Source organism: Pygocentrus nattereri, chromosome 10 (genome assembly GCF_015220715.1).
Source record: "Pygocentrus nattereri isolate fPygNat1 chromosome 10, fPygNat1.pri, whole genome shotgun sequence".
Taxonomy (NCBI): Eukaryota; Metazoa; Chordata; class Actinopteri; order Characiformes; family Serrasalmidae; genus Pygocentrus; species Pygocentrus nattereri.
Window position 1 is genome coordinate 33,948,813 of NC_051220.1, and position 27,835 is coordinate 33,976,647.

Genomic DNA, 27,835 nt, shown 5'->3' on the forward strand with positions numbered 1-27,835 from the left:
GGTCCACTCTCTGGGGCATCAGTACTGGAGAGAACTCTCACAATCATATAAACAGCAATCATGGGTTCTTGGTCAATTGGAAAAAAATATTTATACATGCTCAGATTGTTGGAATCATTTTGCATGTTGACAAAACAAAAGAACGAATTGGATTGAATTTCTCTTCCTCTAATGTATTCGGTGGACAAAAAAAAAGCAACTCATGGTCCTTTTATGGAGGCCACCAAAAATACTGCAGTGGACTATAATAAAATAATAATAAAACATATGAATTCATCTATTAAAAATATGGCTAGGAGATTGGAGGAAGACTTATTTAAATTTGGGTGATGCTGCAAGGTTTGTCACAAAGCCAGGATGGAGTGCTTTGGCAAATCAGCCTAAAAGTGAGCAAAATTTAGTAAGACTGTGCCCTATCTTTTATCCTACTGGGCAGTCTTGATATCTGGACTTACGTTATCTGGGCAACTGAGTGGTCCTGCTTTGTGAGATCCAGTCCAGTCATTAGGGAGGATAACACTGGCCTTGAGCAGAACTGAGGCATGCAGGCTTTTCACCGTTCTGTCATAAGCATTTGGCGCCCTCTTGTGTATGCTTTGGCTGACTACAACATCCGTTGCGAGGGGCTCAAAGCAGAAAGAGAAACTACTGATGCAGATTCATATTACCTGGATATTTAACTTCGTTATGGACCCCCAGAACCCCCTGTTTATAGCTAGGACTCTATATGATGCTCTAAACACAGAACAGATCTGGCTTTCGTGCAGACAAATCTGTAAGCTATATAATGATTTGGCTTTCTTTTCTTGTTATTCTATTATTTCACAACCTGGGTCAGATATATACATATATACATTAATAAAAACAGGGGGGGTACTGTCTATTAGTTGAACTAAGCCTGTTCCCCCATCCCGAGAGCGAGTGAATGAAGAGGCCATATTGAACTGACAAAGGGGAGAAAGTGCTCGATATTTTTAGCCTTCTGTCACAGAGAGGCGGAGCATGGACGCAGGAGATGCGAATGGCGAACAGCAGGTGCAGGCGTTTGAGCTTTTCCCACCCGTATTCCGGAAAGCCACGCCTCCTGACCTACGATTGGCCAGTAACATCCCTTCTCTGCGCTAGGATTGGTTAGAGGGCGTGCTGAACTGAAATATGGATGCTACCGGCCAATCTCCACATAGGAAGAGTTGTAAAACTAGCCAATCAGCTTGCAGGAGGTGGGAATGGCGGAATACAGGTGTGTGAGGAAAGAAAATAGCGCCAGGAGGAGACTGATGCGGGAAAGAGGAAAGAGGGAAAAGGACCATAAACGAGCTGCCACTGAGACATTTGACTGATTTTGCGATTTTGGTGTCCATTTGAACTCGACCGAGAGTCGCGATTCATTCAGCTCAGGAGGAAGAGCACCAGCGCAATGCACCCCCTGTAACCCCCACGGTTATTATGCAGGGTGGAAGGGGGGCTGCATGCATCTGCTTGGATCAGGTCATCACAGTTCTGAAAACATTCGGCGAGCGGAGAGGTCAGTTGTGGCTTGAGACGCATTTCTGATACAGTTTCTTCTCATAAACACTGATCTGAGTGTTGTTTGTCAGGAACTGCTTTGCCGTGGTGCTGCAGTTCTGGGTCTCAGTACTGGGCCTGTTTGGCAAGATGGTTCACGTTAGGCTGTTTACAAGCTTCATTTCGTTTAAATACATGTAAACAATATGTCGTGTAACCTGTTTAGTGTGGCAAACCTACACCTCCTATGAGCTATAATCTGGATTATGCTAAATTCGAAATTAGGATGCTTCACGTTGGGATGAACTCCGAAAGGGCAAATGGTGTTTATTATAGCATATATAATTCGTTTACGCGTGAGTTGTCTTCTGACGCATTAATGTGGAGTAGATCGTGTGCTAACTGTCGAGTGGGGGATGATGTGGATGAACAGATAAGATAGATAGATAGATAGATAGATAGATAGATAGATAGATAGATAGATAGATAGATAGATATGTTAACCATGTTCAGAATTACTGACTCCAAAAATAGCACACATATGACTTCATCACCCTTGTTGTTGCCCACTGTGCATGCAGACTTATGCATTTATCCTGAGGCGGCTAGGCCTTCCCAACACATCAGACCGTAAAACATGAATGCATGTGCAAGCTGGGCCGCATCCCTTATCCTTGGATTGCATCACCCTTAAGCTCTGATCTAGCCAGAACAATATAATCCCTGTGATTCTCGCCTGAAAATCTGTCTGTTTGATACACTTCCATCACTTAAGTACCAATAGTAGGTCAGCTGTCTTTCCTCTTCACTCACCTTTATTCACCTCATTCTACAGCCCACCATGGTGGATCCACTGGAACCCGAGGACCAGAATAAGATCAGAGACACTCAGCTTGAGACCCCAGCTGCAGCCTCTGAAGCACCTTGTCTACCTGAGCAGGGTGATGATGGAGAAAAAGAAGTGCCTACTCATGGCAGCATGGAAGAAGAAGCGGGAGTTGAACGAGCACAGAGCCCTCAAGGTAGCCAACCACCAAACAGTGAATCTGAACACCCTAAACTGCATCTGGACCTGTATAACTTCGATTCACCAGCCGCAGAAGGCAGCCGCTATGTGCTCACCAGCCCTCGTTCACTTGAAGCATGTGCACGATGTGGAGTCAAACCTGTGGAGCTTCTGCCTCGACCGCTGTCTGACTTTGCTCGTGAGGCACCTGGCCGAAGCATGCGTGTAGCCACAGGGATGTTTGAGGTGTACGAGAGGGACCGACATTCTAAACTGAGACACTGCAGGGAGGAACGTGAGAGGATAGTTCAGGAGGAGAAGAGAAGAATCCTTCAGGCAGCGCTCAACAATAGCAGCAGATCATTGGCTTCAGAGAAGCCTCAAGATACAACCAATGCTGGATTGTCTCAGCAAAGCGGTCGTGGTCCTGCTAGCTCTGGCCCTGTGCCCAAAATGTCACCTGCTAACAGTGATCCATCAAAAACGGCATCTTCACGTCCCACCTCAAAAAGCATGCCTCAAAGCTCTGAATCGTTATCAAAAATGTCTGCCCCAGGTGCAGGTTTCTCCCCTAAATCTAGTCCAGCTCAGCCCATAAAAGCTAATCCAGTAAGTTCTGGCCACGCGGTAAAGCAGTCGAAGTCGCTTGCTACTGAAGCGGATGGAAAAACTCAAGGATCCGTACAAGCAAAACCAGTTCAGCCAGCAACTGCGGCACCCGTCTCTAAAAAGACTTCTAGCACAAAGTCTTCGAATACCTTTCCCAGATCAACACCAAAGCCCTCCTCTTTTCCAAGGATGCCAACATCACTGGCACCAGTTGTATCAAAATCTGCAGCACAAAGTCCTGCCAATGGCATCACTAGTCCATTTGCCCAGCACAATGGACACATTATGTCCAGGTCAAAAGTCAGAGAAAGAAGCCACTCTCTAGAATCCTTACAAAGAAGACGGGAAACAGTTAGCTCCTCTACTACTTCGACCACTACCACAGCTACAACCACTTGTGCCTCTTCAGAGTCAGCATCCTCCTCTTACAGCTGGGACGGAACTCGGGATTACTGGGGTAAAACTTCCAGTCCCCGTGCTCGTACCTTAGCTACCTTCAACTCTCTGATGGGTCGAAGCCTAAGCTTGGGAGATCTGAGCCACTCTCCACAGACTACGCAGAAGGTGGAGCGCATTGTAAAAGAGGTCAAACGACGTGGCCTCAAGGCTGTGCCAGAGCGTGATCGTAAGATTGCGGCACTGATGTTAGCGAGGTACCAAGAGGAAGATATCATGAGCCAGACACGCTATGTTGCACATTTGCAGTGGGACAGTGAACGCCGGCTGGAGGAGCTGCGGCGTGAACGTGAGGAACGAGAGAAACAACGGGTCATGCTGCAGTGCCAGAGAGCCTGGCAATCTCAGGTTTCTACCAGGCAGCGCCGACTCAGCCAGCAAGAACGGGAAGCAGCAGCTGCCAAATTACGGCAAGTGGCAGAGAGCGAGGAGCGCTGGAGAGAGCTAGCAGAGCAACAGGAACGAAGCAGGCTACAGAAACTTCAGCAGGCTGCTCGCGAGGAGAAGCAGAAGAAGGCTGCACAGGAGCAGAACCTCAGAGCCATGGAAGAAGAACGTACTGCCATACTGGAGCAGGAGAAGCTGCTTCTCAAGGAGAAGTTGACCATTGCAGAACTGAAGAGGCAAGAGCGTGAGCACCAGGTCAAAGAGGAGCGCCGTGGGCTCAACCGTGCAGAGAAGCGACGGCATGTGGCCCTCATCCAGGAGATTGCACGACGTGAGGCCGACGAACGTGAGGAAGCACGCAGGTTGGCGAAAGAGAAGCTCAGCCGCTCCCTGGAGAACTATGAGCAGATCCAGGAACGGCGAGGACAGGAGCTGCGTGAGAAAGCCAAGCGCGAGGATCAGCAAATCCAGAAAGCGAGGAAGGTAGTAGAGCAACGCGAGCGGCATCAGAAAGAACAGATGGAGGCACGCGCGAGGGAGGCGGAAAAGCGCGCGCAACAGGCCGCACAAGTTGCAGAGGAGAGGGCAAAAGTGAAGGCCCAGCGTGCAGTGCAAAGCAGACTGGAGAAAGAGCGCCTTCAGAGGTTGAACCGTCAGAAGGTGGAGGAAGAAGAGCAGCAGAGGCGTCTTGAGCTGCTGCAGTCCATCGAGCGGAAACTGGAGAAAAGTGAACAGATTTTCCGTGAAAAGCGTGCCGTGCTAGAAAGCGCCCGGTCAGTGGCACGTGCCTCCTTCCATGTGAGAGACCGAGTGCGAGAAGAAACAAACATGCGTACGTTTGACAAGATGGTCCTGGAGGCGCAGTTAAAAGCTAGTTTAGATGAAAAGTGAGATGAACACTGTTTACTCTTCCCATCTACCTGCTGCTGGTAATGAGCTGCTTGAGCTTCCATGGTAGCCTCATCACTGAAGTAGGCCCACAGCAAAGCTGGATGTGTCCTCAAGTATCATATCTCATGTCATTGAATCATGGTTATTCCCAATTGCTGGACAATTTATCATGTTTGAAGTATTTTCCCCTTATTTTTATTGCCTGGACCCTCAGTGCTTTGTGATTGTGTGGATGAGTCGTTTGCTAGGACATGCCTGTTTTTTTTTTTCCTTTTTTAAACTTGGCAAATAGCCAAATTGAACCAAGGACTGTTTCTAAAGAGATTATTGTTTACTAGTCAGCTGGCCACTGTTACAACTTTGACAGTGTATTTTGTTTAAAAGGAACAAAAGAGAAAGCAGACCGTTTCTTAAGACTGAACTGAATGCAGGACCCTGCTAGACGTCCTAGAGATTTCCTTTTCTAAAATCTTTGCTGACCACAAACCGTGACTTGCCTGTGTGCGTTGTTACAACAGTGAAGTGCTGACAGAGCGGGTCTTGAGTGGTGACATGGCAAAGAGTGATCTCAGCACAGTCCAGCTGCTGATGAAGCAGTTAAGCCTTGGTTCAGCATCAGGATCCATGAGCCTGCTCTGACATTCTTCATTGTGTCAGAATCAGGTATGTTCTACTTTTATCTGCCTCAAGGAATGCTATAGCATTTTCAGCCGAATCAGCCACATCTGTATCATATGGTTGATTACCACAGACAAAGTTTGATGCATTTTCGTGTACATCAAAAAAAAAGAAAAGAAATCCCGCTGACTCAGAACTTATAGTAGAAATCAATGCACAGGTGCTGTCCATTGGCTTATATGATAAGTGTTTTGATCCCCCAAAGTCAGTGGATTTTCTGTTTGTTTCTAAGCACAGAATGATTATTGTCCATTATATTCCATAGCTACTGCTACAGATCAGTGGGTAACCAGGACTAGGCCTTCAGTTTGGATAACAAAACCTAAAAGTTGGACAGCAAAAAACACCTTGATGATAATAGTCATTTCTACTTTGAGATTCTAGTAGTTTACTAGCAATACATTAATGCCAACACATTGAAGCTTGTAAAAGTCATTCCATTACTTTACATGAAGGTTATAACAGGCATCAACATGTTTTACCTTGTAGCAGTTCTGCAGTGGCTTCTTCAGTAAAGAGCCCTGGCACAGAGGTGGTGACCAAAGTGCATTCATCAGGCTACCAGTCAAACTTGCAGTCAGTGATATCTGTCACTGTCAGCTCTGAGAATGTTCTGGGTACATTAACTAAATACTGAATACAGCAGTACATAACACAGCAGTAAAAGCATATAACACGGCAGTACATTCCTTCAGTACCTAATTTTTTTATTGGTTAATCTGACATATCGGGCCTTCAATGCAGCTCCTGAAGTCCTACCCAGTGTGAGAGCTCACTAGCTGTACCTAGATAAAGCAAGTCCTGATTGGATCATTTTATGTAGGGCATTTCAAGAATGTAACTATTGTTTCTTTTTTTTTCTTTCATCCAAAGCGCACAATACCTGCAGTTTTTAACAAGCATGGCACTTGTATTAAACAAAAATAAAGTAAAAAATAAAGATGTATTTTTAAGTATTTCACAGAAATCGTTAGGCATTCTCTGAAGGCTTACAATTCCCTAAGGTTTCTCTGCTGCTACAGAAAGAGACAAGGTTAAAAAATGCTGTATGCTGTAAGGAAATGAGTATTCCTTTAATTGTCCCTTAATCATCACATCAAGGAATGTTTTTTTTGTTGAACTGACCTGTATTTCTCTAATGCAGATTTCTATTTATCTTTTCACCCAACATTCCTCCCAGCTCTGTCACACCACTTGTCTGTCAGTAGATGAGTGAGTGTACTGTTCACCATTTGAATATAAAATGTGTGGCCTCCAGGCAAACAGAAACAACTACCTGCAGTCAGATAATTCCAGCCAAACAAATCTGCAACAGATAAAGAATGACTGTTTCTTAAATTTCATTGACTGATAAAAGGAAGAGGAGTGCAGATAATGAATTTCACTTTTATACAGTAGTTGCCATAGCAATGTGCGATAGAGCTGGTGGCCCAGGCCTTTGATGAAATCACTAGGGATCATGGGAATGTGAGCGAGTTGCCAGTGAGGGAGGTGTGGGTGGAGTCTTACACAGCTCTTTCCCACCATGCAAAGCTGAAAGTGCCATCTCATCCTGGCCCATTTTTAGATGGCAAGATTGGAGGACAGCTTAGATTGATATCTGTGGAAAAGCACTGTACTCTGCATTCCTGGACATGGCTACCAGTGAAATCCTATCAGAGCATGACCCAGCATGATCCCGGCTTCTCTGTCCTTGTTTTTTTTTTAACAATCCTTTAATCCAGATTGGTGGGGGGGGGGCGCATTTATTTCAAATTTATTTTAATAAATTAGATACATAATCCTACTGCATGCAGACTGTTTTGTCAATTTAGGAATGTTTTGCTTTCTACTGAGTCACAATATAAGCATAAACAATTGTAGATATTGCACTGAATTTACCTGATTCAGTTTAGATCAGATAAACTTCATTGTTTTATTGTCTAGGAAGGAAATTGGCTTTGGACACAGACAGTGTCACTCCTGTTCAGTGGCCAATATGCAGTGCATGAATACAACATATTACATCATCATGATTTTGTCCTTCAACATACTTACTTTGAGTAGTAACTGTGTTGATGTAATATGTATTACTTATAACGAAATAATGCAAGCATTTAAAATCAAGTAAATCCAATGTAATGTATGTACCATAACAGCTTTAACTAAAACAAAATACATTTGTAATTTTTGCATGTGACATTTGTAATGGGACATTGCAGTATTCAGTACTGCAATAAAGTCAGAGACCACGCTATATTAATTTCATTTCCAGTCAAAGCATCATTTAAGTATGTTACTTATATTGAGGATGTATTTACAGTTTACAAAACAATATTCAAAAGTACAGAGAAAACAGGACTCCGATTAAGGGCAATACCTGGTAGAAAACCAAAACTTTCCTCATCTTATAAACAGTTCTTCAAGCTTCACTTCTGCTTCACATCTGAAAATATCCACAGATGTTTTTCTGCAAATCAAAGAAGCTGCTGGTGTTCTCAGAATAATAGACTGGCTTCTCCAGAGGCCAGTCCTCATCATCATTGATCACTGATTGTGTTTAGAATTATCCTGTCTATCATGACTTATCATGACTAGCAAAACGTGGAACCAACTTTGGAGGTGTGGGAAAAGATCCCTGCAGATTTCTTTGAAAAACAAGAAAGTCCCCTAACAAGAGTGGAAGCTATAATAAAGGCAAAGGGTGAACACAGTAAATACTTAAAATTGTAATAATATATGTACTTATTGAGACTTTGGTGTAGGTTTATTTTAAGTATACGTTTTCTACTTTTTTTCTGAAGTTTAAAAAAAAGACTAAAAATTCAATAAAGGAAGTGTGGTCCGACAGTCAGACAGTGTAACAGTAAAAAGGTATGCCCACAGTATTTAAAAATGATGGCAATATTTCAAAATTATAATGTGGCCTATTTACATTCATTGTCTGAATGTCCAAATGAACACATACTACTTCTTAATGTTCTGCCGGGTTCACTGATTAGTGGTGTGGGAGCTCACCAATAAGTTAAGTGTTACTTTTTTATTCCCACAACCGGGGAAATTCCACCTCCACATTTAACCAATCCATGAAGTGAAACACCACATACACACTAGTAAATACACACACACTAGGGGGCAGTGAGCACACATGCCTGGAGCAGTGGGCAGCCCAATCCATGGTGCTGGGGGTTAGGTGTCTTGCTCAAGGACACCTCAGTCAGTCATGGACCATCGGTGCTTGGGATCAAACCAGCAACCTTCCAGTCACAGGGCCAGTTCCCTAATCTCCAGCCCACGACTGACCCCCCAATAGGTGGTGCTGACAGAAAGAAGGAAAACATCAGAGCCAGGAAAAACCTCCCTGCTAAAATGCTCATCTAGCGCTGGTTTAGGTGGTCACCCAGAATATTTATGTTAGTTGACCAGCATGCCAGCATCTTAAAAACAATGTATGTTGTCTTTGCTGGTCAGTACTCAGAATAACTAAGCAGGATAGTGGCTCAGTGATGGCTAAGAGCTACACACACCACAGAACATTTGATGTCGGCTTTCACTCTTTCATCAGGCACTTGCAGATATCCTCTAATTTTAGCATTAGTTAGCTGGAACCAATCCTATGCTGTGTGGCACCTTTGGCCACCTAACTAAGCTCTTGTTAGCTTTACTCAGAATCAAGTCTGTTCTGTGATGTGTGGTACCATTAAGGTCTGTAGCCCGCTCTCTAAGCTAACATTGTTAGCCGATCAAGCTACGTATCCCAACAGCACAGACCAAGTTTAATTTCGCCTTTCTGTCATTTGTACGCCAGTTGCCTAACTTCACTCCCTCAGATTTGACTTACCATTATCTAAACTTGTGTCGGTGCTTTAGTTAGCTAGAATTGAAAATGCTCCATTATAATGTATTGAATGAAGCATTGAAAATTGTGCAGTGTTCACCAATTTGGTGACCATGTAAGCCAACTAAGCCATCATAAATGCTTTTGCGTCACTTACAACACCCCCACCCCCCAACTCCAGTAATAGCCTATACTGTGTTAATAATTGTAGACGATTTGAAGGTATTAAATAAGTGGATACTGCCCAATCCTAGCTTATACCACTAGCAAGAAGCAACCTCGAATCCAACCCATAATCAACATAGTCACATTCAAATGTTTCTGTTAATGGATCTGTAACATTTATTTTGGTGAACAGGAAATATTAAGAGACTGATCTGGTTTGTTTCTCAGGCTACATGTTTATGTAGAAGTGGAGATGATGATGAAGATGGCATCCATCAACTCATCTGACAGACTGTCCCCAGTGAACACGCTAGAATGCCTGTGATCCCGTATTCCTCTCCAGTATTACTGGTGATTAAGCTAAGTGTGATTTAAATGTGACTTTGATAAGCATTAAAACCGTATATTTTTTTGAAGAACAACTACAGAATCAGCCATTGATGTAAAGAGTACAGGACAAATAATTGGAAATATCTTTTTCATCTGTACATTTTCATCTGAGCCATTCATTTCTGTATTTCTGTTACAGTTTTGAGGATGGCTAACTGGAAGCAAAAAAGTGGTGCTTGGTGAAAAATGTAGGCTGTAAATTAAAGCTTAATTTCATATCATGCATTATGCTTTTGCAGTTTATATTGACAATACAGGGTATTTTCAAGATGTACAGTGAAAATGTGAGTAATGCATATACATATAATACATATCTTATATTCCCTTATGAGCAAAGTAGAGCAAAGCCAAAAAGAATGATTAATAAATGTTATTACACCTGGAATTATTTGGTTCTCACAATAGGTAGGCTGGAATATTCCATAATAGTATATGCTGTACAATTAGCCTGACAAATTGTGATAATGTTACAAGTGTGTCAGTTGAGGTGCTATATTTTTTGGCCTAGCACCACACTTTTGCTCTTTTTATTTCTGAACGTCATAAGAGTACAAAGATTCAACTCTCTTCAGCTTTTACCAGTACGACAAAACCATGGAAGTGCACAAGCAGCAACATACAGATTGATTTATTTAAAATTACAAATGCTGTTTTTTGAACAGGACACACTGTAAGAATGATGAAAGAAAAATAAACTCAGATCTTTTCCATGAGTGGTATTATGTGTCCAGGCTTTTTTGGATCGTTTATTGGAGATATCATCACATGTTAACATTTCTCATCTAAGGAAATATACAGTACATATGATTAAATTGAAACAAAAGAGGATCATGCAGTTGGCTCACTTTGTATTTCCTAGATCTTCTGTATTAAAACAGAAACATACTTTAGGCTGCCTGCCATTTTTCAAGCAGTAACAAAAGCCTTTACTTGTCATCAAAATATTAACATCTTAACTAAATATCTTAATTAAATATCAACACATTCTGGGTTGCAGAGAGTCAAAAACAGAGGTTTTTAACAGATGCTGATCCTAACAAACAGATGATGACCCTAATAAACAGACAGTAACTCTAAGCAATCTGCTGCTTCCAGTCCACTGATTTGGCCTTGTATTGCACCTGCTATGTCATTTCCGTTACAGTAAGCTAAACATACAGTAGGCTTATTGGTTCTGAACCATTGGTGGAGCTCATCCTAAAGGGGCCATATCATTGAAAAACTTTACTTTTTTAATAAACAAGTTTGGTGTACTATGTATAGATGTTGTTAAAGTTTAAAGTGTACCATTCAAACCTGGTCCACACATTTATATATTGAAACTACATTTGTATACAAAGGTTTGGGCACCCCTGGTCAAATTATATATTTAGTTGATTTTTGAAGTGGAGCAAAGGATAAAATAACATTTTCTAAAAACTTTAATGCAGTTACTTAATATTTGATAAACTCAAAAGAGAGAATAATAATAAAATACTAATTGTGGTATGTGCAAAGGTTTGGACACACTACTGAGTCAGCACTTAGTAACACTCCCAAAAATCGCAGCTTGCAAAGCCTTTTGCAGCCAGCTAGTCTTTCTGTTCTTGATTTAGGGTTTTCTGTTCTTGATGTAATTTTTTTCCTGCCTAGTTCTAGGTCTGTGATATTTTGTAGAAGCCAGCCTCTTTTCAGCGTCTGTTTCTTGACTGATATGTGTTATGTTTGCTTCTATGATTTGCTATTATTTTGTGGAATCCAACTTCAATCTACCTGTGCGATGTTTTCTGTGCTGTTGGCTGTCACACAACCCTAAAGCATAACAGATCCACCCCTATGTTAGTGAGTTGGCAAGGTGTCCTTTTCTTCAAATGCTGCTTCTTTTTTTTCTCCAAACATAACTTTGATGATGACGAGAGTTCCACAGAGTTCCATTTCACTTCATCAGTTCACAGCACATTTCCAAAATTCCTCTGTGTTACTTTGCATGTTTCAGACATTGTCTTTTGTGACAAAGCTGCAAGTAAAGTTTCGTTCTGAGGACTCTACCATGCATATCATGTTTTTACAAAAAAATATTCATAATATAGCTGACACAACCTACTGTGCAGGTCCATTCTGCAGGTCCTTTGCAGACTATTCCTAATGATAGTTCTTGACCTGCCTAACCAGTTCTGAGTCAGTTTAGGCCAAATTAATTATTTATGTAAAGTATAAGTAATTGTGCATGAACGTTTGCAAAACAGATGAGAAGTATGTTTGGCCAAAGGTGCCCAAAATATTTGAATTTACACCATTTCCAAAAAAGTTGGGATGCTGTGCAAAATGTACATAAAAACAAAATGCAATGATGTGTAAATCATGTAAACCTTTTATTTCATTGAAAATAGTAAGACAAAATATCAAAATTTGAAACTGAGAAATTGTATTGTTTTTTGAAAAATGTATGCCCATTTTGAATTTGATGCTGACAACACATTCCAAAAAAGTTGGAACGGGGGCAACAAAAAAACTGATAAAGTTGTGTAATAAAAACACTGGGTTTTTAATTGGCAACAGGTCAGTAACATGATTCGGTACAAAAAGAGCATCTCAGAGAGGTCTTTCAGAAGTTACGGAGGGGTTCACCACTCTGTGAAAGATTGCATGAGCAAAGTGCAACGGTTCAAGAATAACATTTCTCAACATAAAATAGCAAAGAACTTTTGCTTTTCATCATCTACAGTACATAGTATCATTAGAAGATTCAGAGAATCTTGAGAAATCTCTGCATGCAAGGGACAAGGCCAAAAATCATTTGCTGGCCATAATTTTTTAATAAATTAAATTTTCTCTCTAACCTATTGGTAACTAGCAAAGATACTTTCTCTAGATAGACAAAGCACTTCTTGTAAGTTGCTTTGGATAAGAGAGTCTGCTAAATGCAGTAAATGTAAATACTCTTTGGGCCCTCAGGCAGCACTGCATTAAAAGCAGACATGATTCTGTAGTGGAAATCACTGCATGGGCTCAGAAACATTTATGAAAAACACTGTCTGTGAAAACAGTTCATCACTGCATCCACAAATGCTAGTTTCAACTCCAAGTGCAAAGAAGCAACTACATATACAGGATCCAGAAATGCCGCCACCTTCTCTGGGCCTGAGCTCATTTAAAACGGACTGAGGGGAAATGAAAAAGTGTCCTGTGGTCTGACAAATCAAAATTTGAAATTCTTTTTGGAAATCATGGACACTGTCCTTTGGGCTAAAGACCACTCAGCCTGTTATCAGTGCACAGTTCAAAAGCCAGTATTCATGATGGTATCATGAGTACATGTGCACTAATGCACCCCTATATCACATCTGTGAAGGCACCATTAAGGTTGAATGATATATACATGCTTTGGCAAAATATGCTGTCATCCGGACAACATCTTTTTCAGGGAAGCACTTGCTTATTTGAGCAAGACCACATTCTGTATTTCAAACCACATTCTGCATTTATTACAGCATGGCTCCATAGTAAATAGAGTCCAGGTGCTAAACAGGCCTGCCTGCAGTCCAGACCTGTCACCAGTGAAAACATTTGGTGCACTATGAATTGAAAAATGAGACCAAGGTGACCCTGAACTGATGAGCACATGAAATCCTATATCAAACAAGAATGGAAAAATATTTCACTTTCAAAACTACAGCAGTGAGTCTCCTCTGTTCCCAAACGCTTACAGAGTGCTGTTAAAAGAAGAGGTGAATGGTACACATCCCTCCATCTCAACTTTTTTGGAACATGTTGTTGGCATTAAATTAAAAATGGGCATTTATTTTTCAAAAAAACAAACTTGTCTTTGTAGTATTTTCCTTTACAAATATGGTTTACATGATTTGCATATCATTGCAGTCTGTTTTTACTTACATTCTGCACAGCATCCCAACTTTTTTGGAAATGGGGCTGTATCAAGGTGGTGACATCACAACCATGATGTTATTTACATACGACTGTCCCTTCAGTCTACAGCAGTGAGACCCTCCCACAGCTCAGTTTTAAATGCCAGCCAATCAGAAATACAGTGGTCTGTTTAAATCTAAAGGACAAAGAGGCTGGAAAATAGACATGCAAAAATGAATTATGACATACTCATAACATAAACATTACAAATGGACGTCAGGGGAAAAATGAGTAAATGAAAACACAGAATATGGCCCCTTTAACCGTTTACAGTGTAACTGATTCTACAATCAGTAGAACCTCTACTCTTTGGAGCATGTTTCAACAGTGGATTTACACTCTTGTGGACTAAAGTGAACCACAAAAAGGTGTTCACCTTTTTAAGGACCCCTACCTGTCAATATGTCATACTGTTCTCATTCTTGAGACTCTACTGTGTCTTGGCGGGTGATGATCGTGTAGACGCGCTGTCTAAAGCAGCTGTCTGAGGTCAGACGTCGGGCAGTCTCTTTCAGGTCCTCCAGGCTGGGAGCCTCGCCATGTGGGCAGACAAATGACTTGGAGTGTTTCACTGCACACAGGAGTAAATGGAGGACAAGAAGGCAGGGGGTGGGGGGTGGAACGGGAGTTAGGCCAGCGGAATGAGTTCATTTCGCTGACTGAAATCATTACATTTAGCTCCAAATTTAATGAGGGCGCCGGAGCGCACCACCAGAAAATAGTCTATCATAATGCCAGTTCAGCAGTATTCAATTACTTTTCTAGGTGATTCAATATAAAATTTCCCTTTATGATTCCAAGTAGAACATTAAGTAACACTAATATGTCACAGTGTAAATGAGTGTGCAGGGGAGAGAGAGAGAGAGAGTGAGAGAGAGAGAGAGAGAGAGAGAGAGAGAGAGATACAGAGCAAGAGAGAGAGAGACTCACACCAGTGTTGCCTGGAGGTATGTCTCTGGACTCGACAGCTCTTGATGCGGCGAGCAGCAGCTTTATGCAGATACACAGCGTTCTTCATGATGGCAGGCAGCTTGGCCTCAATCTCCGCTGCACAGATACACTCCTCAAAGAACTCTGGAGAACAAGAACTCACAATTTTTAATCCAAAAGCTTTAACAACAGAATAGTAACGCTCTGAGCCTTTTCACTTTGAAAAGATAATGTCCAGAGTTCAGTTTTTAATAAAGCCTGGTGAATTATGAATCCTTCTTAAACTCCCTAGGTGCAATATGTAATTAAACATATTACAATGGAACTTGTCCTGAGGACGTTTAATCTCTGAAACACTTTGCAACAGTGTCTGCAGAGAGAAGTCATGATATCATTGTAATTACATAAGAATCCAAGCTGTTTAAGTCCCTGAAACCCTAAGAATCCATAACTAGGACAACAGAACAGACAACTATATTACTTACTTATTAGTTTCATAGTAGCCACCAAATGAAGAGTGATGCTCTGTTAAACGGCACTATCAAGAATTTTCATTGGCGAATAGACACACACACACACACACACTTTCTAAGTCGCAGGAGCTGAAGCCTATCCCAGCGGTCATTGGGCAGAAGGCAGGATACACCCTGGATAGGTCGCTAATCCATTGCAGGACAATTGAAAACTATAATGTAGCATAATTTGGCATTGAAACATAATAGCATAATATAGTACTAAGGAAATGTCAATGCCGTATTATAATTAATACCATTACTAGATGAGTGGGAATGTCTTTTTGTCTTTGACGAAGTCAAAGTTCTTGTTACAAATGGATAAACAGCATATTTGAATGAAACTACAAGTAATTCATCCATCCATCCATCCATCCATCCATCCATCCATCCATCCATCCATCCATCCATCCATTTTCTAAGCCGCTTCTACAAGTAATTCATATGAATGAATTCATAGTAGTTCATAATACATATTATGTCCATATCTGGCCTGTTACATTTCCTTGCATTTCCTTGAGTGTTCTGTTCTTGCCTGATTATAAATCTAAAACAAATCAAATAAATTTTCCATCACATAGTTTTTATCAGTTAATTTATTATAAAGTACACTTTTTTGGCACACAGGACAACTAGCACAATAGACAATGTGATAACAATAAATTTAAAAACTCAAACTATGAAAATTTCAAAAGGGTGCAGTTAGATGTTCATCTAAGGTAAACATACCTCATCACTTTTTACCAATCAAAACAAGCTGTGGCATTTCTCCTTATACTACATTTGAACACGAATAGGTTAAGATGAATAACTACATTCATACTACAAGTGTGAAAAAAAAAACCAGACACATACACACAAAAAACAGCCAAATACATTCCAAACACTTAAATACTTCACATCACCCACATCGAGGTAGAATACATAAAACTGTACTTAAAATTATAAATGGCATGATGTTTCTCTTGTTTTCATAAGACAAGTTTGAGTAGTATCTAAACATTGATTAAGTTTCTGTTCAGATCCGAGTCATAAGGTGGAAACTAAGCTGCAGAAACAGCCTGTTTAAATTGAATGTTTTGTGATGCTAGACTAAAGCATTTACATATACCAGTCTTTTCTGCCTACAGCAGATTAGCTCCACACATTCACACTGAGGTTATGAGGACTGTTTTAGCTCAGACAGTTTTTTGAATGATGCACAATACAGGACAGCCAATCATAACAGAGATCATTTAGAAATCACAGCTCCTTAACCAGCCTGTTTCATTTTAATGAAACAAAGAGAAGTTTAAAAACGGTTGTGTCAAAAACAGTTAAGACTGTTTTCAGTAGATTCACCACACAAATGCTGTAAGAGGACCTTAAGGTAGAAATATGAATACAAAGAAAGATAGAGACTCTTTAAAGCAAGAATTACTAACTCTAAAGTTAGTCTGCCTGTCAGCAAGAGGCAGCCAGCATTGAGATGAAACCATTCAGGAATTCTGGAAGAGGACAGATAACTGATGTTATGAATATGCATGGTTTATTCTGATTCAACTCACTGCGGAGGTGGCTGACATCTCCTCTCATCTTCTCGTCTCTCTCGTGGCTGCGCTCGATACAGTTCAGACCCTGCTCCAGATCCTTCAGGGCCTCCTCAGCCAGCTTCAGCTGCTGTTCCAACTCTGCACGGGACTCCATCTCAGCCTGACATAGACATATGCACACACATGCAAACATAAACACATTACTAGCAGTCTGATGCATGTAAAAATACATGTTTTTGATCATCTTAGAGCAATGTTGATGATTAAATTAGCTTAAATGCTTAAAAGGTTTTAGTTAAACAAATAAAAATCATGCAGCTCATGCCTATGTATGAATTTATTTTCAAAATGAAAATTTATATTATTATTTTCTTTCCCCACATATTGCTGTTATTTTCCACTTGATCCAGGCAATTGCCCATTAACGTACATTAAACATTAAGAAAGTTTTTGCCCTCTCCTGTAAATTTGCAAAGCATTTGGTGGTTCACTGGAGAGAAAGACAGCAAAAATAGAGTATAGAGACTTTCTACTGATACATAATACAACGATAGATGTGCAGACACAGACAAGATTCCATGTAACCTGATAACACACTGCATTAAGATACATCTGTATATATAATAATACCATCACAGTCTGACAGAGGTGCATTAGCACACAGTCTTACTGGACACTGTAAGGCCTGTATTACTGGCAACTGACTGCAACTTGAGAAGGCCTGATATCTCTTTTGCTTTTGGTTGCTTGTGCTTCATATTGGGTGAAGAAAAAAATAGAGTACCTCTACAGTAATTCTATTTATTTATAAATATTAGGCCTTCAGAGACATTATGTAATTTTTAGTTTATGTTTGTTCTGTTACAACCCCTGGTCGTGATAGCCTTTTCCCTCTTTTGTTACATCACGTCTGTTTTGTTACAGTAGATCTTTTGTTGTGTAGGTCTGTGATTGGCCACATGGGGGCACTCTCCTGTATAAGGGAGGTTAAATTTCTTTTACAAGCTTTACATTTCCTCACTTTATCTAGAGTGGGCAAAAAAATGCTCTGAATCGCTGATAGCTTGGTGCTAATATACCACTAGCAGCCCGTCATATCTGGCCACGGTTTGCCATTTATGGCCCAAAGGCCTATCTCCAGTAGTCATGGTACGCTACTGATGTAACCACAGCAACTATTGTGAACACAAAGTATGATCCTTATATATCTATAGTTATTGTAGATATATTTTACAGCTAAAGAGTATAGAATGATGATAAACTACACATATAAATATGCATATATTTAGTTTATGTGTCAACTGACACTAATTGCTTTGTAGGTCGGTTCTGTTGCCAGAAGTTTACAAGACTATGAAGGATGTTTACTCACTGATGTGAGCAATTTTTTACAGTGCACTGATTCATTAATCATCCAGTTGTTTTCTTAAATACTTTTCTCTCCAGGCATGTGCTGTAATTGGATGAATGATTAAACAATGGTTAGTCACTGATGGCAATGATTATGGAAAAAAGCCAATGCACCAATCTGTTGTTTACTTAAAAACATCATATAACAGCACTCTATAACACTCTGTGACATTTATATAATACACTCAGCTACTGTGACAGATTGCAGAACATTAGAGGAAGAATTATGTGTGATATGACTTCTCTAATTCTGTTGCATCATAAAAGATGAAAGTATAATACAGACAGAACTCTGAATGATGGTGATGCTGTGAAGAGGCAAAATGAGAATAAACTGCAAATGGCATGAAGGTTTTATTAATTAATTAACTGAATTATAGTCAATAGATTTATAGCCTATAAAAATGATCATTAGTTGTAGCCCTGAACTGGAGCATGCCTCTAACTGACCTTCAGCTCGCCTTCAATCTGCTGCTTGTCGGCAGTGAGCTGGCTGAGGGATTGCTGCAGGGCCTGAGACTGAGAGGAGTAGAACTCTCTCTCCTTCTGCAGAACCTGTGCCCGCTGCTCGTTCTCCTTCAGCCTGCAGGGGGGACAATGAGCACTTACTCACAGGCACATGCACATACTGCAGAGGGAAAAACTGGTGGAAGCATTAATACACAGGTTTGGACGCCAACGGTCAGAGACCCCCAGCCATTCTACATTTTAGCTTTAGCCATACAATATAATATTAATAATAATAATAAGTTTAAAGAATGTCACTTGGCTGAGGTGTATTAGGAGCTTAAACATGACCAAAATATGGACTGGATTAGAACCACCTGCTGTAGTTCAGAAACTCTTATGATTTTGCCCTAAACCATGATCCTCCCTGAGCGTTCCCTCGATTCAGGCACAGAAAAAAAGCAGTGCTGTAGATAAAAAACAGAAAATAAGAGCCTGATGAAGTTGAAGTGCCATGGATAGAATACCAACTCCTTTCATGATTGTAGGAAAGGCTTTCTGAATGTACAGTACTGTGCAAAAGTCAGAGATTATCTTTTAATTATCTTTTAATTAATTTCCAGTTAAAATGGCCATTAAGTTACTTGTTTTAAGGACATACCATGTGACATCTAGACCACCAAAGATATGAGATCTAGACCATCAAAACAGTCACCATCAGATAAACAGCACTTAAAGCTTTCCTCATTGTAAAAGAGAAGAAAATCAAACTCCGTTGTTGCTTCAGATCTGACATTAAAAAATTCTGCAGGCGCTTCTGGCCATCGTTCCACTGTGAGATGATGAACATAACGCTATGGGTTTGATAAGATGTGTAGCTGTTCAGAAGCTACTGAGAAAAGGAAGTAGACAAAAAGAAGAACGTTTTATATTGAATAAAGAAGCTGTTGCTGCTCTCAGATTGATGGATTTTCCACCCCAGAATCTAGACCTTAACATCACTGAAGGTGTTTGGAATTGTTTAGACTGTGAGAAGCAGAAAATTCAACAAACTTCTAAGACTAAACTTTAGAAGTGTGGAAAAGTACCACGGTGGATTAAAAAAAATTTAAAAAATGAAAGCAAATCTTCTAAAAAGAATGGAAGCCACCAAAGAGTGGACATACTAAATATTGGAAATGTTGATATTATAATAAGTCATAATTTAGCAGTCATTTTCTTTAAATACATGTTTTCTTCTTTTGTCCTAATGCTGAAAATTAAATAGTGATGGCACTTTATTTTGAGTGGCCTTTTTAGATGAAACAGACACTCAATGGACTCAATGGATATCAAAAACATATGAGGGTGAGGGTTAGGTTTTGAGTTGAGGTTAAGGTTAGGGTTAGGATTAGGGCCAGGGTGAGGGTTAAGTTTTGGGTAAGGTTGGATAAATTTGGGTTTTGCATAATCTAAAGTAACATTGACAATACCTCTCCTTAATGTAAGTAATGTATCAACAGAACATCTACAAGATATTTACTTCAGTGTATTCAGATGCTGCATTACTGCTGCTTTACTAATAAGTTTTTGATGTCTAACTGGTTAAGAGTTTAATAATCATCTACAAAAGACCACTCTGAATAAAGCGTTACCTAAATAACTTCTACTTAATACCTGTTTTGACAGAAAATTATATAAATGAAGACACTCTAACTCTGAAAGTCTCTGGCTGTAAGTAAATCTGAGCAATAAATCCACATTTACTGACCGAATGAACTGCAGAAATTCTGAAAGGCAGCTTAGAGTACATTAATATCGGCCCTGGCTAGATGGGGCTGCAAAAAACTAAGCTTTCAAATCACTAGAGACTCACTAATGCAATAAATACATGAAGTACTTTGCAGGGCTTGCCACACAAACTCTACTGGATGGTAATTAATCGCCCTGAGTAAAAGCACTGTGAAAAATAACTAAAGCTCTGTTAAGTGTTATTACTACATGGAACTCTCGTGTAAATGGTTCATGAAATAGAGCTTGCACTCACGCATGCCATGAATATAAGGTCATTACTAGCCTCTAGTCAATTTACTTCCTCAGTATTGCATGGCACTCACTGGTGTCTGATCAATATGATTGCTTGTTTGCAAATCAATGGACATTTCCACTTAGTGACCTCCGCCCTCCATTAACGCTGATAGAACCTGGGGTGAGGCACTGGGGTCTTCACACATCTGTCCATTCCTTCAAACACATTTTACAATGAACACTTTCAATGGTGGCACATATTTTCCTTTGCAAGCTAGTCTAGAGCTTTCCATTGTGGAAAGAATGTTAGGCTTGTGTTAGAGCACGTCTCTCATTGGACTCTTACCTCTCTTCAGCCTGCTGTTTTTCTCTGAGCACACTCCTCATCTGCTCCTCGATGTGGCGCAGGTTGCCCTGCAGCTGCTCCTCTGGTGCCTCGGGGTGCTGACAGTTTGGAGAAGAAGCCTGAACAGCAGTGCCCAGCTCTGCTCCAGCCAACCCGCGGTCTCTGAGCAGCTCCAGAGTGTGCTGTTTCTCCTTCGACAGCTCCTGACCAGGCACAAAAACTCTTCATGCACTGCAAAGCGGTCTAGTCTGTGTGTGCAAACATAATCTACTTCTCTGATTGAAGTTCTTTAACAATTTGGTTGATTTGGTATATACATGTACAAATGCATATATATATATATATATATGTGTGTGTGTGTGTGTGTGTGTGTGTGTGTGTGTGTGTGTGTGTGTGTGTGTAAGGGGGCTAGCAATACAGTATGCTTCTATATAATAAGGGAGCTGATAAAACAGACAATGAGTGTAGGTACAAGCTATTCCTAAAAAGGCCTCAGTGATCATGTATTAGTGTAGTGGATATATACATACAGTCTTGTACCTACGTAAGGGGCCACCCTTTATTCATTCAATTTCCAGCCATTAAGTACAAGTCACAGTTATTCAGTGTCAGAAACACTAAGAATCTATCAATACTATCTATCAATATTTAATTTGTCCACATACTTTTGTGCATCTGCTGTGACTTCTTTAACTCTTCTCTTTCCAATCTTAAAATAAAATGAATTACAGCTGCTTCGATCCAACAAAACTTGTTCCCAAAATAGTCACTGACATATTCACACAAGCAACTACCCAAACACACCTTAGCTGCCTTGCAAAGTTCTTTTTAATATGCATCTAAAACCAAAAATTGAAGATATTTCTGAGAAAATAAAATGCAAACAACCAAACAAGATTAAACGCTTTATAGGTGTGGAAAAATGTGGGCAGGTTTCTTCGAAAAATGGAAGACAAGTTCCTTGCAAAGAATGGAAAGTGTAACAAAGACAAATGCACTATATATTGAATAAACAATATTATATTTAGTTTCTGTGTAATCTATCTGTGATTACATGACTATCTGTGTAGTCATGAAGGCCTAGTCATGAACCCAGGATTGTGCATTGATCAGTATGCACTGACATTAGGATCTAACAATTATATTTTCTGCTTTTTTTTTTTTACACTGAAAATTAGTAACCTTCTTAAAGGCCATTTTGCCTGAAAATTAAATGAAAGAGTGGTCTCTTACTTTTGCACAGTACTGTATCTGTAGTGTAAACACCCCACACTATACCAATAAGAGTCCTTGGGCAAGACTCCTAACACCACCTTCGCCTACCTGTATAAACTGATCAAATTGTAAGTCGCTCTGGATAAGAGCGTCAGCCAAATGCCATAAATGTAAATGTAAATGTGTACTACTACTGCTGTGTATTAAGTATACATGGAGGCCTTCTGGTTGATCATATATGATGAGTATCATCATTGAGAATGTCAGTCAATCTGGTATACAAATCAAACCAGTTTTGACATGTCCAATTTTCTGCACCTCAAGAGATTTCTGCAGCAGGACAGTGAGATTATGAAGCTCCTGTTTCTCTGACTCCACTCCTTTCAGGGACTGAGCTGTCCCATCCAGATCCCTATCAACACACCATAGGGTTACATACAAACTGTTCTCTTTATATTAGCTGCATTTTGCAAACCATGTCCTTAAAACCTAATTATGCTGTGGCAGTTACTCCACTTTTAAAAATAAACATGCCAAAAATGGTTCTTTGCTGCGATGCTAACTTGGTGCCCTAAAGAACCTTTCAGTGGTTCTTTTATTACTATAAATGAGATGTGGGAACTTAAAGATCCTTGTAATGAACACTTAAAGAACCTCCACATGATGTAAAAGTCCTTTATAATCAGAGGTTTGTCTAGAACTGTACATTCAAGCCAATAACAATTTAGAAACTTATATTTTTAAGAGACTATTCTTTCCACACTACATGACATGGTTTCCAAAGTCACAAAGCCAGCAAGATAAACAATTGCATGTGCAGTGCATGAGTACTGTAAGTAAAGCTTACAGTTTGATCTGCTCCTGCTCTGCTCTGAGCTCAATCACCACCTCCTCAAACTTCTGCTTCTCCTCCTCCAACACCTGGTTCAGCCGCTCCAGCTCCTGAAATGTGTGTACACACAAACATCCCCTCACAGAAAGCATAAACATGCAGCATGCAAAAACATTTGGGGAAATGTAACATTTGTCATGCGATATTTGACATAGAAAAGTGTGGGTGCATACATAAAATCACACACACACACACACACACACACACACACACACACACACACACACACACACACACACACACACACACACACATGCACGCACACACACACATAAAATCAACTGCTTGAATTAAAACACTACAAACAGAACATTTACTTTTATATGTACCTCTAAAATAAACAAGAGCTACACACTAACCGCCTTCTGTTCTCTCTGTAGGCTCAGTTCTTCAGTCTCCTCCATGAGTTTATCTGCAGAAACAGAAACACAACCAGCCATGTTACAGCTAAGCCATTATCTCAGCCAAACTGCCACAGACAAACTTTGTGCTAACTGACTATTCTTGCAAAAAGATATATCTACAGCTGACACAGTTACTTTTGTGAACACTAGGTCTTGCTCATAACAATATGTTCTGTGCTCTATGTTCAAATATGTTCTAAAATACTATATGTGCAAAGCAAATGGCCAAAGCTTTTTCAAGCATAATCCACTCTAACTGAAGTCTCTTTGCTTCTGATGCATTCATGAGACTCACCCAAGTACTCCTGCTTCTCTTTGGCCAGCTGTAGTCCCTGAGCCTCCAGACTCTCAATCATAGCCTCTCCTAGCTGAGCATTCTTCCAAGTGCTGAGGACAAATCAATAATACATTAAAAAGCACAATTTTTATGCTTTATGTTTTATGCTTTATGCTGTACATGCTGATGGTTTGCAAATATAAATGTACTATATGCTTTATTAGACACAACACTGTATTTTGACTTTGTACCCAACTCACTAGCTGGTTTAGAGGTCTACATACAGTCGTTTGCAATTTTTAAATGTATGAAAATGAGCTCAAAATAAAATCCATATCATTACCCATATTATCAACATTGCTTCTTCATTCCGCAATCTGTAAACATACTCATTTCCAGCACCACACACTCATTTCTAGTTTAAGCAGCACCAACTTTCATCCAAATTTTGAACAATACCCAGCCCTAGCCCTAGAACAGCTAACAAAAACTGTGGATCAACAGTCTCTAACTGTACACTATCATGATAGAGTTGCTACCAGGTTTGTGTTTCCAATAAACTGGCCACGCGAAAGTTGTTTCTTACACTTTTCCCGACTCTTGCAGCATCTCCAGCCACTGGCTCTGCTCAGACTCTGACTCTGCTGCTAAAACTATTTCTCCCTGTGGAGAGTAAACACAGCCATGTCAATACAATGCTTCAGAATCCTCTGATTGCTGTATACTCAGTAGCGTAGGTCAGAAGAAATGGTACATACAGTGAAATCTTCATGGTTGATAGCCATGGCAAAAGGCATGCCTTGGTCTTCTTTAGCCTCAACCACACATCCACCTAGAGGAATAACACCCTGGAAAAAATTCATTTTAATGGCTTCAGTATATTCAGTCTGATGTACACTGTGTGGCCATAGGCATGTGGACACCTGACCATCACATTCCAAAACCATGAGTATTAATAATAATAGAGTTGAGAGTTATACCCTCCCACCACCACCATCCCCTTTGCATCTATAACCGCCTCCACTATTTTAGGAAAGCTTTCCACAAGATTACAGCAAAATTGGACTCTATAATCTATAATTGCCTAAAATGTCTTTGTATTCTGTAATATTAACATTTCCATTCAGTGCAATTAAGGGCCGAGCCTAAACCCTGAAAAAAAAATTGTTATAATACAGATTGTTATCCCTCCTCCATCAAACTTTACTGTTGGCATTATGCATTCGGGTAGGAAGCATTCTCCTGGCTTCCACCAAACCTAGATTCATCCATCAGACTGTGAGTGCAGTTCATCACTTCAGAGAATATGTCTGCACTGCTCCAAAGTACAATGGTACTCTGGTTTGTTTTACACCCCTGTAGCTGACACTTGCAATAACACATAGTCTTAGGCTTGCGTGTGGCTGCTCAGTCATGAAAACCCATTTCATGAATCTCCCAGTGCACAGTTATGGTGCTAGTGTTGCTTTCAGTTTGGAACTATGTAGTGAGTGATGCAACAGAGGGTAGTATGTTTGCTGTGTGCTCTCTGTATGTTTGCATGGTCTCCTGCTTTGTGGCTGAGTTTTTGTTGCTCCTAGACATTTCAAAATAGTAGCACTTAAAGTTGACAGGGGCAGATCTAGCAGGGCAGAAATTTCATGAACTGACTTGTGGCAAAGATGGCATCCTGTGACAGTGCCATGTTTAAAGTCACTGAGCTTATCAGTATGACATATTCCATTGCCAGCATTTGTTTATGGAGATTGCATGCCTATGCGCTTGACTTACACCTATACACCTGTCAGCAATGGGTGTGGCTAAAACACTTGATCCCAATAAGGGACGTCCACATACTTTTGGCCACATAGCATAGCTCTATATTGTAAATTTCAGTATAGTCTAGGTAGGTGGACTTACCTTTGGATGGATATTGAAGTATTTATTAGTCTCAAAGTTTTTTTTCTCACTCTCAGCATAATAGAGCAGGAAGCTGTCCTTAATGATGAAAAATCTATTCAATGTAAGAGCACATGGTCAGAAAGGCCTAATGAGACAAGAGGCCAAGGATGAGGTCTGCAAAAAATATCAGTTTTGCAAGTGAAAAAAATCAATATATCTAATATTTCTCATTTGTTATAAATATATTATTAGATGGATCGTTCTCAGCACTGCAGTAACACTGATGTGGTGGTGGTGTGTTAGTGTGTGTGGTGCTGGTACTAGTGGATCAGATATAGCAGTGCTGCTGGAGTTTTTAAACACTGTGTCCACTCACTGTCCACTCTATTAGAGAACCTTATCTGTCCACCTTGTAGATGTAAAGTCAGAGACAATAGCTCATCTGCTGCTGTACAGTTTGGGTTGGTCATCCTCTAGCCCTTCATCAGTGGTCACAGGACGCTGTTGGCTGGATAGTTTTGGTTGGTGGACTTTTCTCAGTCCAGCAGTGACACTGAGGTGCTTAAAAACTCCAGCAGCACTGCTGTGTCTGATCCACTCAGACCAGAGCAACACACACTAACACACCACCACCTCAGTGCTACTGCAGTGCTGAGAGTCATCCACCACCCAAATAGTACCCGCTCCATGTGGGTCCTGACCACTGAAGAACAGGGTAAAAGGGGGCTAACAAAGTATGCAGAGAAACAGATGGACTACAGTCTGTAATTGTAGAACTACAAAGTCCATCTATAGAGTAAGTGGAGCTGATAAAATGGCCAATGAGCTTAGAAACAAGGAGGTGGTCATAATGTTAGGTAATAATGTATATACTTTGTTTTCCAAATATGTTAAACTCAGCAAATACATAGAAATTGAGCATTAAATTGCAGAAAATGGCATATTTAAGCTATTTTTTCCCATTTTTTTTTCATATGCCAAGATATCATTTTTAGCAGCATGATGTTGTTACAAACAAATACTGCAAAATGTCTACAATGTAAAGCTTAAGGGTTACGTTACCCAGTAAGAGGAAGATAATAACACATTTTCAAAGCCAGAATATTAACACAGCAGACTAGTAAACAAATCTTAACAATTATTTGATAGAAACCATAACCAGTCCACAAAAAAAAAGAGAGAGAATGTCTCAGCACTCTTTCTTTTACTAAACAAACATACACCACAAAAGTAAATAAAGAAATTGTTTCTCTGGAGTGGCAAAGCACTGATTTACAAAGAGAGTAATTATCTTCATCTTGGCATTAGTCTTTACATTCCGAGTACAGTGTACATTCTGAGACACTTTGTGTCTTCCTATAGAACATCTTAATGCATGTTTGTAGCTCAGCACAAAAGTACATTTAAAGCGCACACAGGTCAATAAGGCTCTAATGCATTTTTTATCCTCAGCCTCAGAGCGTAGTGAATTGCACAGTAATTGGAATCATCTAGGTCCATTTACTGTCCTCTGAAATTATTTCTACCAAATAAAAGGTTTTCATTTTTCATGTTCAGTGCTGAAGTTCAATCAAAGTGCTCTACATTTTTCAACATTTACATCACCAAACTTGTCAACACATTGATGAAAAGACTTAATACTGTTTAACAAATGTAACAATTAAAATTGTCCTGCAGAAATAAAGGCAGACTGTTCTATTCACTTTGATGCTCCAAACATCAATCCTAGCAAAGAGCAAATAAAATCCCAAATTTAGCAAATCCCATATCTTCTTAACAGATGTGTACAGTGGGTGCCACGCAATACCTTCGGGACCACTTGGCAGATGGTCTTCCAAAGGGTCTTTTCCACAGCACCCCATGCAGCTGCACCTTAGTGCTAATGTCCAGGACGTCTGAATCAGCCTGCTCCATGGAGGTCCAGGGGGAAAATAAAGAGGGTTTGGATGAGGAAAACATGGCACTTTCAAAGGGGATGGGGGGTGTTAAAAATAGAGGGATACGCTTTAAAGCAAACAAACAACACACAAAGCCAATGAGGAAAACTTCCAATAATTCAGTGAGGTGGAATGATGCGTTTGCCAATAGTGGCATCAGCAGCTGGCATCGGATAACGTGAACATTAGAGCAGGGATGAGCGAGAGCGAGAGAGTGAGAGAGAGAGAGAGAGA

General features: G+C 40.2%; 2 protein-coding genes across 2 annotated transcripts; one reads left to right on the plus strand and one right to left on the minus strand.

Annotated features, from left to right (window-relative positions):
- The first annotated feature begins 1,246 nt into the window (after positions 1-1,246).
- On the plus strand, positions 1,247-10,624 carry ccdc177 (coiled-coil domain containing 177). The gene is made up of 3 exons (XM_017690778.2): positions 1,247-1,525; positions 2,342-5,518; positions 9,744-10,624. Exon 2 carries the CDS (start codon positions 2,348-2,350, stop codon positions 4,853-4,855), a length of 2,508 nt encoding a protein of 835 aa, XP_017546267.2. The 5' UTR covers positions 1,247-1,525; positions 2,342-2,347; the 3' UTR covers positions 4,856-5,518; positions 9,744-10,624.
- A 3,158-nt stretch (positions 10,625-13,782) lies between these two features.
- Positions 13,783-27,728, minus strand: plekhd1 (pleckstrin homology domain containing, family D (with coiled-coil domains) member 1). Its single transcript, XM_017690714.2, has 13 exons — positions 27,472-27,728; positions 25,683-25,776; positions 24,542-24,631; positions 24,370-24,446; positions 23,802-23,893; positions 23,462-23,514; positions 23,058-23,152; positions 22,529-22,622; positions 20,996-21,198; positions 18,646-18,778; positions 16,801-16,945; positions 14,742-14,885; positions 13,783-14,382 (listed from the first exon to the last, which is right to left on the minus strand). Exons 1-13 carry the CDS (start codon positions 27,621-27,623, stop codon positions 14,228-14,230), a joined length of 1,527 nt encoding a protein of 508 aa, XP_017546203.2. The 5' UTR covers positions 27,624-27,728; the 3' UTR covers positions 13,783-14,227.
- Between the last annotated feature and the right edge of the window lie 107 nt (positions 27,729-27,835).